Consider the following 13,092-nt stretch of genomic DNA (forward strand, 5'->3'; position numbering starts at 1 on the left):
GTGGCTGGCTCCCTGTTGAATCGCACAGGTCTCACATAGCTAAGGCCAACTATGCCAACAGCTATGGGAGCTACCTAGTGGCAAAGCTAAAAGAATGTGCATTACAACATAGGATTTCCCAATGAGCATCTGTCCTCATACAATAAAGCCCAGCAGTGTGTACAAATCTGGTTCCTGTGGTTATGTTGGGCTCGTCCTATGCCCATGTGGCTTAATCCAGTACAGAGCCAACATCCCTATGTGTACTGGTCTTGTTCCCTTCATGGTCTGGTGAGATCCAATGGCCAGTAGAGTCCAGGAGATCCCCAATGACTCCCAGTGCAAAATCTCTCCAAGTGCCCGCACCTACCATTTATAATACTGGCAGAGGTGCCCCTGCTACTTATGCCCCCCTATATCTACATTCGGGGTCTATGTCAGCAATTTCATTTCTTTTTCATTTTTAGGGACTGACTGGACCCGATGGGAAAGCTGGCCCTGATGGACCACCAGGAGAACGGGTAAGTGGCCTTTGTTAGGTCTAAACTGACAGCAGGTTCCTCCCAACTTTTGATGCCAATATTTTGGTGGGTAACGTTCAGTGATGTTTAGGAGCAGTGGTCCTGACTGCCCCTGAAATAGAAGTAGGAAAACATGGCTGCTTTCTTCCAAAAATAGCACCACACCCATCCACAGGTTGTGTCTGGTATTGCAGCTCTGTTCCATTGAAGCGAATGGTGCTAAGCTGCAATACCACATACAACCTGTGGACAGGTGTGGCACTATTTTTCTGTGCAGATTTAGGCTTCAGGAAAATGTTAGTCCGGCCTTGTCACGGCCACAGCGTAGCCGAAAAACGCGTGTACGAGAGGCAGCCATAACCAAGTCACGGGTGCAACTCCCATTTTAATGCCCGTTCAGACGTCCGAGGCTGCAGCGTATGTATGCCACAGCCTCGGGATACCATCAGCTAAACTCTACTAAACTCCCGCTCCGTTCCACCCTCTCTCCACCCCTTACCGGCTTACGAAAAGGGGAGGGAGCAGGAGCTTAGCAGAGCTAGTCCCTCCCCCTCTCTGATGTAGCCTATGGGAGCTGCCGGCAAGGGGGAGGGATTTTAGCACACTCTGCTAAACTCCCTCCCACCTCCCTTCTCTGGCAGCGGTCATAGACTCCCATAGGAGTCTATGGCAGCGGCCTCCGTATTATGGACGAAGATGGTTCCAGAACTATCTTTTCTGGCCGGCGTACAAACATCTGGCCAGAATTTGCATTGCAAGCGCTATCTTTGCCGGCTGGACATTTTTACACATCGGGAATACGCCCATCTGAACCGATGCATTGTAAACCAATAGTGTATGTCAGCCGGCCATGAAAACGCGGGCGATATACGCTCATGTGAAAGAGCTCTTACATACATTTTTCTATCACTTTTCAATATCATGGGCTTCTACCTATTAGGCTGCCTGTCCATGGGCGTTGCGGCAGATCTACGCCGTGGGAGCTGCCGCCCGGGAGCAGGAGCCAGTAGACGGATCTCCGCGGTGAGCCTATCTGACAGATAGGCTCACCACGTAGGATTGCAATGATTCCCCGCTCGCTTGGAAAAGCGTTCACTACGTTCCCCGCAGCCGCATTATCGTCGCGGGAAACACAATGCAAAACGCCCGTGGATAGTCCGTCTAAGGGCTTCTACCCATTAGTGTTTTTTTTAACGCTGCGATATTGCTGCGTTTTTTTTTATGGGGCTTTCTAATGCTAAAAATCGCATTGCGCAAAAATCGCAAAACCACAAACCTGCGATTTTAACATTAGAAAGTCCCATTGAAAACAATGCAGTGATATCGCAGCATTAAAAAAAATGCTAGTGGGTAGAAGCCCTTATTGTGAGCTTACCTCACGAATATCCGGTTTACCTCATCATCCTCCAGCCTCCAATCATCACTCGGTTTCCTGACTCTCTGTGATAATCCATTTCCAAGTATCATCTTCATTCTCATCCTTTTCTACTTAATTAATGCCATTTTCTATCTGTCATCATCCATCATAATAAACATTAAGAGTTCATCATCATCACCAGCTCATTTCCATCTCTCATCATTCACATCTCACGATCCTCATCCATCTCTTATGTAATAAACATTAAGTATGTCCTCATTAACAACCTATTTACCTCTATCATTATCCACATCCCACTATGAACACCCATTATAATCACCATCAATACTGTCATCTTTAACATCCAATTTTCCTATATCATCTTCCATATCCTACTAACAACACTCATCACAATCAGCATCAAGATTATCAACACTCCATTTCAATCTAACATTATCCACATACCATTATCATCATCCATTTCTTCTATAACATTGAGTATCATCACCAACAAACCATTTCCATTTATGATCATTCACATCTCATCATCATCCATCATAATCAACATCATTAGTATCATCAACACCAAGCCATTTTCATTTATCATCATCCACTTTCGATTCTCACCATCCTTCATAACCGACTATTAACACCAACCCATTTCTATCATCATCTGCATAACGCCATCATCATTCATCTTAAATATCATCAAGATTATTACCATCATCTCCATATTTCTATCTACTATCACCCAGAATAATCATCATCAATATTAAGTTATTTACATCTAACTTTATCCACATCCAACTGTCATCATTCATCATAATCAACATTTAGTATATCATCAATATCGGCTCACTTCCTTTTATCATCATCCAGATCTCACTATGATCAACCATCATCATAATCAATACCATTGTCACCTCTAACCTATTTCCACCTATTACCATCCAGCATAATCAACATCAAAAGTATCAACATCAACACAAGTCCATTCCCATTGATCATCATCCACATCACCTATCATTATAAATCATCATCAAAATCAGGAGTATCACCATCAACCAATTTTTGTCTGTCATTATTCATACCTCACTATCATCATCCATCATAATGTCAATCAGGATTTTAATCAACAGCATATGATTTCCATCTATCATCATCGGCATACCACTATCATCATCCATCATAATCAACAGCAAGAGTACCACCATCATCATCAATACCAGCTAATTTCCTTCTATCATCATTCCCATCCAACATAGTGAAAATTAGGAGTATCATTATCATCATCAACCCATTTCCATCTATCACCATCCACATCCCATTATCATCATCCAGCATAATCAGCATCAAACGTATTGTCTTCAACACTACCTCTTTTCCATATATCACCATCTGCATCTTACTATCACCATCCATCATAATCAATATCAATATAATCATCATCATCATCAACAACTTGTTTCTAGCTATCACCATCAACAATGTTAGCTCATTTTCATCTGTCCACATCCCACTACCATCATCCATCGTAATGTCGATCAGAAGATTCATCAATGGAAAATCATTGAAATGTATCATCATCCACGTACTACTATTCTTCATCATCATTCATAGCCCACTATCAATACCCAACATAGAGAAAATCAGGAGTATCATCATTATCGAACCATTTCCATCTATCACCACGCATCATCCAGTATAGTCAACATCACAACTATCGTCTTCAACACCAGCTCATTTCCATCCTTCATCGCCAACATCTCACTATCATAATCAACATCAATACTATCATCAGCATCAACCCATTTTCATCTCTCATCATCCACATACCACTATCATCATCTATTGCAATCAACATCGGGACTATTATCATCAACACCTACTTATTTCCGTCTATCATAATCCATCATAGTCAATATTAATCCTATCAGTATTACCTTCAACCCATTTCCATCATCCACATACCACTATCATCATCCATCATATTCAACATTTGGACTATTATCATCAACATCTGCTTATTTCCTTCGATCATTATCTACCTCTTATATAATCAACATCCGGAGTAGCATCATCAACAGAAACTCATTTCCATTTATCATCATCATCTACATCTCACTATTGTCATCGGTTATGAACATCCAAGCTAACATCATCATCAACCTATTTCCATCTATCACCATCCACATTCCACTATAATCATCCATCATATTCAACATTTGGACTATTATCATCAGTACCTGCTTATTTCCAACTATCATCATCCATTTGTTATAAAATCAGTATTGGGAGTATCATTATCAATACCAACTCATTTCATCCAAATCCCACGACCATCATCTATCATAATCAACATCAAGATTATTATCATCACCTTACTTTTTTCTATCCTCTCCTGTTTCTGTGTGTCATCGTTAACTCCCCTCCATCATCATCCTCAACTTAGTCTAACATGCCTCAGTTTCATCTCCCATCATCCATCTCTAATCTAGCTTGAACTCTTATTTCCCCACTTCATCATTTATGATGTCAAAATCATCATCCATTACCCTCTATTATCGTCATCTGTTTCCCTCTTTCATTATCATGCATATCTCTATAAAATCAACCATCTATTTCCACCTGGTGATGATTATCATCCAGCACTTTGTCATCGTCTGCTTTCATCACTTGTCATCATTCAGCTGCACAGCAGTAGGGGAATAGACGTTGTCTACTTGACGGAAGGGCTGCATACAACAACAGAAAACAACATTCCCATGTACTCATGCACATCTAGATGACCGGCCACTGAAATCAGGCCATGTAGACCACAATGCGCCCCCATAAGGACACTAATATGTATCTATTACCCTGTGTTTGTGAGGCCGGGGCAATTGATGGAACTTGAGGGCATCTAGTTACTAGAAGGAACACGGTGGAGCCATAGAGGTAAGATAGAAGGTCCTGGTGATTACTATCAGACCATATAGGCTTATGTTGGGGGTTTGCTGTGGGGTAGAATGTATGTTTTACATGTATGATCATCCATAGATAAGATATTGTAGGTGCGGAGTCCCTATGGATGACATTCAAGTTCCATTGGGTTATCACATATCTTTCTTTTTTAGGGAGACATTGGACCGCCCGGGCCTGACGGAGGTGCGGTGAGTATTGACCTACACTTCACATCCTAGAGCAGGGTGTCCAACCTTTGGTGTCTCTGGGCCACATTGGAAGAAGAGTTGTCTTATGCCGCATATTAAATACATAAACACTAACGATGCAGGGCATTGTCCTCCAAACACCCCCTCATCATACTTCAGTCCTCCAATAGCCCCCATCGTCCTCCACTGTGCCCCTAAACAACCCCCATCATGCTCCACATCAAACCCGCCGACCGTCAGAGCATATGGACTCCAGACTTCATTCAAGACTGGACACAGAAACTTGTCACATGCAGTTTGTGGCTACGGGCCAGTTTCTGACACCAGGGGAGGTACACACAGCATCATCTGGCCAAGTTGAAACCACCGTCTCTCATCCTCCCCTCAATACTCGATAGGAGTGGTTAGGAATGGGGGGGGGGGGGGGGGACAGGAAGGAGAATTGCTACTGCCCGCTGGACCCAGAATGACTGATTTAGATTGCTGTAAGTGCCGCCCATTGCCTTGTCATCTGTATGAGCTATCAGATACCACCTGCAGATTCAGCCTGCGCAGGCCCCCTCCCCTTTAAGCCACATTCATAGCAATTCTAGACCATACAAGCAAGTGTCTACCAAGTTACTTCATATTCTTCAGGTGTTATGGGTAGAACTTGACCTTTCGTAGATGGAGCCTTAGAATGCTTTGGGTCTCATTAAGCACGTTCCATGGTTCCAAGAAATCTTGAAGCCTTTTAGGCTTCACATTGGCATTGAGCAGCTCTGTTCTCTCATCATTACCATTCCGGAGAACGAAACATTTGAGATGCTTTTTTGCTCTCTTCTAGGATCCAGTATCATCGTTCTTAGTAAAAACTGAATCCACCATGTTGCATTTTTTAAAATTAATTCTCTGTTGGTTTCAAGGGAGAAAGGAGAGAAACCACCCCTCCTACCTCTGTCCATTAAAATAAATTGGATCATTTAGCTATAGGGGGATCAAATGTGAGATCTGCTGGCCAACCAGCTCCAGCTACCATTGGCAATGTCTATGGCCAGCGGCTTATGTAAAGCAGAGGGACCTTATAACAAAACCTAAAATGAGACCACCTGCTGGTGCTGATCATGGTGTTACATTTCACCATCCAGATACAGAAAGGCCCAGAGTTTTACCCTTTTCTTATCATTGCTCTGTGGCCATCTCCTCCTCATGCTTCTCATAACCCTTATAGTTGCCTCTATATATGTACATCCTTGTCTATGGCCAACTTCATCATCATCCTAGCTCACATTTGTATAAATCTACTCATTGTGTTAGTTTATTCAGTGGTCTTATGTTTGTTTTTTCGCGTAGGGAAGAGGACCACCTGGACCTCCCGTAAGTCTGATACTTCACCCTGTATTGTTGTATGGACTGAACACATTATATGGCTTGTGCATGTGTTCCTATTGACATCAAATAGCTGGCTTGTCTTCTTCATGTTTGGACTGCCTACCTTTGCCTGTCCATCTGAACTTCTCTGCTCTGGGCTCCACTTCTGTCCTCCTAGGTCTGTCCATCTGATATCCATACCTCTTGATAATAACTATCTTATTTCTTTCCTTGGTCACCTCCTTGGGTCTGTATTTTCTCCTTCTTAGTTGCCTATCCTAGTCTAATTAGTGTCCTCAATGTTCTGCTAGGGTCTTGCTGGAGCAAGTGGTTTACCAGGCGGTAAAGGACTCCAAGGACCTGCGGTAAGTCCTTTCTCCGTATCTATAATCTTTAAGGAATTCAAGAACATTGGCATTGCACCAAGTTGAGTCTCGGTTCTGATACCATAATAGTGGAGCTCATGATGTCTTTGAAGCACTTGAGGTTGAGCCTTCAGAATTTTTACTATAGTGGGCCAAATACACCCTAGTCCGACACTGAAGGTCAGTGATTTCAAAAGAAATGTTACTGCCCTCTAATAATCCTGGCTTTCCAGTATTTTTATCTACTTATTGGTCATCTGTAGTTGTACGAATGCCATACAATCCTCAAACACTAGCACCACACAGTGCTTGAAATAACGCTATGAAAGTCATGGCCCCAAAATACAGTATCCAATGCATCTACACATTTCACTGATTCCACACACTCTCTTGACCTGCTCACGGTAAAGAAAAAGTGGTGGAGGCACCAAGACAATCGCCTATTTGCCCCTACTATAATTTGACCCCGAGGTTCACAATGTAAGTCCTATGAATAAAATACCCACCACATGGTACAGAATACATCCCTCCATATTCTTTCAAAACCATGTATTCTGAAACATTCAAAAACAGCATTTTGATGGAAGAAGCTAAAGTCCTTTCCTGTATTTTATAGGAATTAAAAATATTTTTTTTTGGTGTTTGCTTCATATCTGTCATTGTTTTTCAGGGACCATCTGGCCCACCTGGACTTCCTGGGCCTCCAGGACCACCAGGCCCTCCAGTAAGTCACATTAAAAAAAAAGTCTTTCGGCCAACAACTATTCCCCCAGACTCCCTTGTACACGTACATTGGGCTTGGCCAATTGTGTGTTTTTGTTAGGGAGAGGGGAATAAGCTACTGCCAATCATCTCTCCTCTGCTAGAAACAAAGGATCTGACATGTTGAAATCCAACAGCCTGATCCTTTGTTACCTCTCAATCTGTCACCAGAGGAGAGTCGGACACCTCCATACACATTAGTCAGCCGAGGCTACCAAAATCAATAGTTTTGGCCAACTTTTATCTAGTGTGTTTGGACACCTTAACAGGTAGGGTTACCTGTGGCTTCATTCATTTATTCATTCATCTCATAGTCTTTGCTTTCTCTTACTGTAGGGTCTTGCTGGCGTTGTTCCTGATCGCAATGGAGACCTGCAGGTAAGTAATCACTCAACCTTTGGTTAATCTCCTGCTATCAGTGACTAGAACCATTACCATATTATATCAATGATTAGATCCCATAGCTAGAACCTGTCAATAACTAGATCCAATAACTAGATCCAATAACTAGATCCAATAACTAGATCCAATAACTAGATCCAATAACTAGATCCAATAACTAGATCTTGTTCATGACTAGAATCAGTGACTGTATCCAGTGGCTTAATCTTGTCAATTACTGGATCCAATCAATAATAAGATTTTTTTTCAATGATAAGTTTTATTGGCCAGCTCTTGTCGATGACCAGAGCCAATGACGACACCCTATTAACTATTGTCAATGAGTAGATCACATCATTTACTAGTCTGTCAATAACTAGATCTCATTCATTCCTACAGCCTGGCTTAGACACAACGATTATTGCTTTTTTTTGAGCGATAATCGTTGTGTGCTTTTTTTTACAGCACACGGCGATCGCTCAAACATTGAACGATCACCTTGCGCTCCGAGTGGGGGATACAGAAGACAAGCGGGGCCGCTTGTCTTCTGCATCCAGCTGTTCCCCGCTTGGAGCGCCCGGCTGTTATACAGCTGAGCGCTCTGAGCGGAGGATGAAGAACACAGCTGGACCGCTCTGTTCTTCATACCCCGCCTGTCTTCAGGGAGCGGGATACAGATGAAACTATACTATCAGCTGTATCCCGCTGTGAATTCCTGATAACTGATCGCTGATCTTTCAGCATTCTGAAAGATCAGCGACGGCTCAACACAATGCCGTGCAGTTAGACACAATGATTATCGCTCAGAAGATGGCTTTGAGTGATTTTTGAGCTAAAATCGTTGTCTAAAAGGGCCTTTAATGAAATGACTATATCCTATCGATGCCTGGATCCAACCAAAGGTTACAGCAGATCTCATCAATGACTATATCCAATAATTTAATAGCAATGCCTGGATCCAATCAATAACTAGATTCTTTCAGTGACTCGATCCATTCACCAAGATCTTGTCAATGATCGAACGCAAGGACTACACCCTATTAATGACTCAATCCAATGACTCAGTCTTAGGCTTCTTTCACACGAGAGCCTAAACGGCGACTGAGTTTTTACGCCCGCTCCGTATAAGCGCCTGAATGGGCGTTTTTCCGCGATCACGGCCAGTGTTTTCTCAACCATTCACTCGACCGCAAGCGTCATTTTTAGCGAAAAAATACGCCGCACCCCGAAAAACCCTCACTCTGCCAAAATCCCCAGGATGCCCTCCAATGCCTATATAGAGGCACTTGTAAGTTTTTCACAGCATTGGACGCTGCAAAAATGCCTCCCCCTCCCTTCTCTTTCCCGGCTCCCATAGAAGTCTATAGGACCCGCCGGCATATATTGGCCAAAACATAATTCTAGAACTATGTTTTGGCTGAGCGTATATGCGCCGGCCGCGTATATATTCTATTTATTGCGCTGCCGGTGTATTTACCCGCCGTATAATCGCCTATGTTAACGAATGCATTGCAAACCAATGCTTCACATGGGTACCGTATATGCGCCCGAGTGTGAAAACGCAGTGTATATGCACTCGTGGGACTAAAGCCTTATCCAAAGACTAGATCCTATCCATGGCTAGATGCAGTCAATTACTACAGTAGATCTTATCAGTGACTAGATTCAGAGACTTAATATAAGTGAACAGATCCAAACAATAACTAGATTCTTTCAATGACTAGATCCTTCAGACAGATCTTGTCAATGACCACATCCAATGATGACACCTTATCAATAACTCGGTCCAGTGACCTGATCTTGTCAATGATTGGATCGAATCAATGACAAATCCAATGACTAGATCCTATCAACGGCTGGATCCAGTCAGTGACTACGGTAAATCCCATCAATGATTATAATTAGATCCAGTGACTTAAGGCTCATTTACACTGGAAGATTATTGCTAAATCTTCGCTCATCGGCGATCATTTTAACATAATCGGTGCGTGTAAATGGGCGCGGGGCACCCGCATTTCGGGCTCTTTTCGCTGATCATTAAAATCAAGCTCAATGATAGTCGGCCCGTGTAAATGTATGCAGAAACCTGAACGACTAGCCGCTCAGTGTAAACAGCGGTCGTTCAGCTCTGAACCACTGTTTGCTCACAGTAAATGGAGTTGGGCCTCCATGCTGGCTACGCTCTGCGCGATGCCAGCGACACTCGCTCCAGTGTATCAGCACAGGAGCGAGCTTCACTGCGACACACTGTCGGACATTGTTTGCCTGAGAGCTCGTCCCGTGTAAATGGGCCTTAACTCTTCTCAATAGCTGGACTCCGTGACTAAACCCTATGAATAGCTCAATGTAATCAGCGAGTAGATCTCATCAATGACTAGATTCAAATGACTATCCTCTGCCAATGAATGAATCCAATAACTAGATCCAGGGAATGACTTGATCTGATCAATGAATAGATCCAATAACTTAATTAGTGACTGTATTCTAGCAATGACTAGATCCCGTGGATAAATCTTGTCAGTAACTACATTCAGTGGCTAGAACTTATCAGGCAATGATGTCAATTACTGGATCCAGTCAAAGGCTAGCTTCTGTCAATGACTAGATCTCATCAATAGCTGGCCCCCTCGACTAGATACCACTAATGACTGACTAAATCCAATGATCACACCCTATCATGAGTCGATCTTGTGACTAGATCTTATCAGTGATTAGATCCAGTGGCTAGATCATATGCAGTCACTGGATCTCGTTAATGACTACATCTTCAGGATTTCTCAGGTTATCATTTGCATTATTTTTTTCGATGATCTTTAATTATGACATGTAATGATTGACTGGAAGGTGAGAAGGTGAAGGTGACGTACTTTTAACCCTGTATGTTTCTTCTTTAGTGTCCAGCTATTTGCCCACCAGGACCTCCTGGCCCCCCGGGAATGCCAGGATTTAAGGTAATTTGCTGAAGTGATTGGAACCCTTGAAGAAATATAATCCACATAGTTGCTCCTTAAGAGCCCATTTATATAGATCAGGCTACAGACTATCACTGTGAATGGCTATTTGCATTTCCTATTAACCACACCTCTTTAATAAGCCCCTCCCTTTTTAGCATCTGCCAGTCCAATTGACCTGTTTAATCCTAATGAATGTGATTGGATGGTAGTCTACTGAATAGTCTATGCTGTCCAGAAATGGGTGATTACAAGCTGGTAGTTTTTATTGAGTTACAAAATTAAATCCCCCCTATAAATTGAGTCTTAAGTGTTGTAGTGGGACCCCAGATAAACCAGAGCCAAATTCTATCCAGTATGGAGGACTAGCGGTGTTCTGCACCCCCATGACTTTTATGGGTGCCCTACAGTGTTCTTTGGTTCCTTATGTCTTACTCAAGTTTATTTTTTTTGACACCCTGGAGAATGTGATCTAACTGCTTTTACGTGGATCACTGGATCCACTTAATTTTTTCATGGTTTAGATATTTGATTCACTAGATCTACTGGATTCCGCTAAGTTGGAATTCTTACTGGTCCGTTTAGGATGAATTAATCTCTGAGTTTGATCTGTCATGTCCAGCTATTAACCGCCCCACCTTGTGCTTTACAGGGACACACTGGATACAAAGGAGAACGAGGAGAAGTTGGAAAGGATGGTCAGAAGGTAATGCTGGGATGTCCAAGGCTCTTCATAGAATAGGGCATAGTCATATGGGGCCTAATTGCAAGATTTGCCCTTGATAATAACAGCCAACTTATCTGTAGCTCATGCCCATCAGTACAAGATGACTATTACTCAGTGCATAGTAGGCGCTCATGTAGGGATCCAAACTTGACCAGGAGAATACCGTTATTTTAGCAGCAGTAGTGGTAGATGTTGGATGTCCTTAGCCACAGTAAAAAACGTTATACTACGTCGAGTTTCATTATTATGACCACCAGCTATAATCCAGAGTAACCGCCGTGTGCCGCACGGACAGCAGCAAGATGGGCTGGGAGTGACCCGGTAAGGTGCTGGTAGGTGGTCTCCAGTATCTGGGGCCATGCTGACTGCACTGCATCCCACAGTTGCTGGAGGGTGGGGAAGGATCCATAGAGTGAACACGATGATCTCAATTGTGTATTATGGACCTCCAAGATCTTGTGATCTTGCTACGTAGGCCGTTGGGATAGCAATGTCACGGCCTGTAACAGATAGGACTAGTTATGTCACCATGTTTGTTGCAGTTACACCAGTTAATGTCAGGCACTTGGCTAACAAGAAGAGGATTGGAATGGACAGCAATTGCTCTTCTAGTAGCATCAACCAAGAGTCCATAGATGGATGCATTCATCTGCATGGGGTGGGATTGGGACTGTGGGGTCTTTAAAGTCCTACCCCATTATGCCCTGCATAGTTGACCCTGGTTGAGTAATAATTTCCCAAAGGCTTCACCCCATACAACAATCGTACCAATTTTTGGTACGGCGTTAGTCTTTTGTGGAGCACATGTAAATCTGATGGCAACATAAGCTCAGCGCAGATCATCAAAAGTTGGCTCATTATGACCAGGAAAGTCTAATTTATTTCTTCAGTCTTCTTTTTAGTGTTCAGATTAGAACTAATTTGCAGCATCAACTGAATTTCTTACATTTTTCCCAACCGATGACTTTACGTTTTTCTCCGCAGGGCGAGGCAGGTCCTCCAGGACCCGCAGGAATCCCTGGAAGCGTTGGCTTACAGGTAAATAACACTTCATGATATGCTGATCATCAACTGAGATATGTAAACAATTAAGTACTACAAGTCCCAGGCACTTATGATTGGCATATCATGAAACCAGTTCTTCACCTGCCATAAGCAGAACTAAGTGTCCATGTGTTTTGTCTTTGCAGGGCCTAAGAGGTCCAAGGGGCCTAGTTGGACCTCAGGGAGCGGCAGGAGACAGGGTGAGTATTCTATACAGGGATGTAACTCTATATATCTGTTGCAAAACTACAACTCCCATCATGCTTCAACAGTGGGAGTTGTAGCTGGGGCTTCTTATTTTTTATAGCTAATGAACTTGATGGTTTGGGTTTTTTTAGGGACCCACTGGATTTAGAGGACCCCCTGGTGTCCCAGGACCACCTGGGAAAGCTGTACGTATGAACATGAGGCATGTTCCCCTTCCTCTGAGTGCTTATTCCTTCTTTAACCCTATAAAATAAACTGCATAACTAGCAATTCCCTAATCTGCATCAGTAAAGCGA

At 42.9% G+C, this 13,092-nt stretch overlaps 1 protein-coding gene across 1 annotated transcript in view; it reads left to right on the forward strand.

Moving 5' to 3' along the window:
* Positions 1–13,092, forward strand: part of COL9A3 (collagen type IX alpha 3 chain) — a 41,170-nt gene that overhangs the window by 13,380 nt on the left and 14,698 nt on the right. Inside the window, exons 5-15 of the mRNA XM_066587901.1 lie at positions 447–500; positions 4,974–5,009; positions 6,342–6,365; positions 6,671–6,724; positions 7,395–7,448; positions 7,823–7,864; positions 10,762–10,818; positions 11,471–11,524; positions 12,530–12,583; positions 12,736–12,789; positions 12,928–12,981. Coding sequence (XP_066443998.1) covers positions 447–500; positions 4,974–5,009; positions 6,342–6,365; positions 6,671–6,724; positions 7,395–7,448; positions 7,823–7,864; positions 10,762–10,818; positions 11,471–11,524; positions 12,530–12,583; positions 12,736–12,789; positions 12,928–12,981 — 537 coding nt within the window. The remainder of the gene's footprint in view (positions 1–446; positions 501–4,973; positions 5,010–6,341; positions 6,366–6,670; positions 6,725–7,394; positions 7,449–7,822; positions 7,865–10,761; positions 10,819–11,470; positions 11,525–12,529; positions 12,584–12,735; positions 12,790–12,927; positions 12,982–13,092) is intronic.

This window comes from Eleutherodactylus coqui, chromosome 13, assembly GCF_035609145.1.
Source record: "Eleutherodactylus coqui strain aEleCoq1 chromosome 13, aEleCoq1.hap1, whole genome shotgun sequence".
In the NCBI taxonomy this organism is placed as follows: domain Eukaryota; kingdom Metazoa; phylum Chordata; class Amphibia; order Anura; family Eleutherodactylidae; genus Eleutherodactylus; species Eleutherodactylus coqui.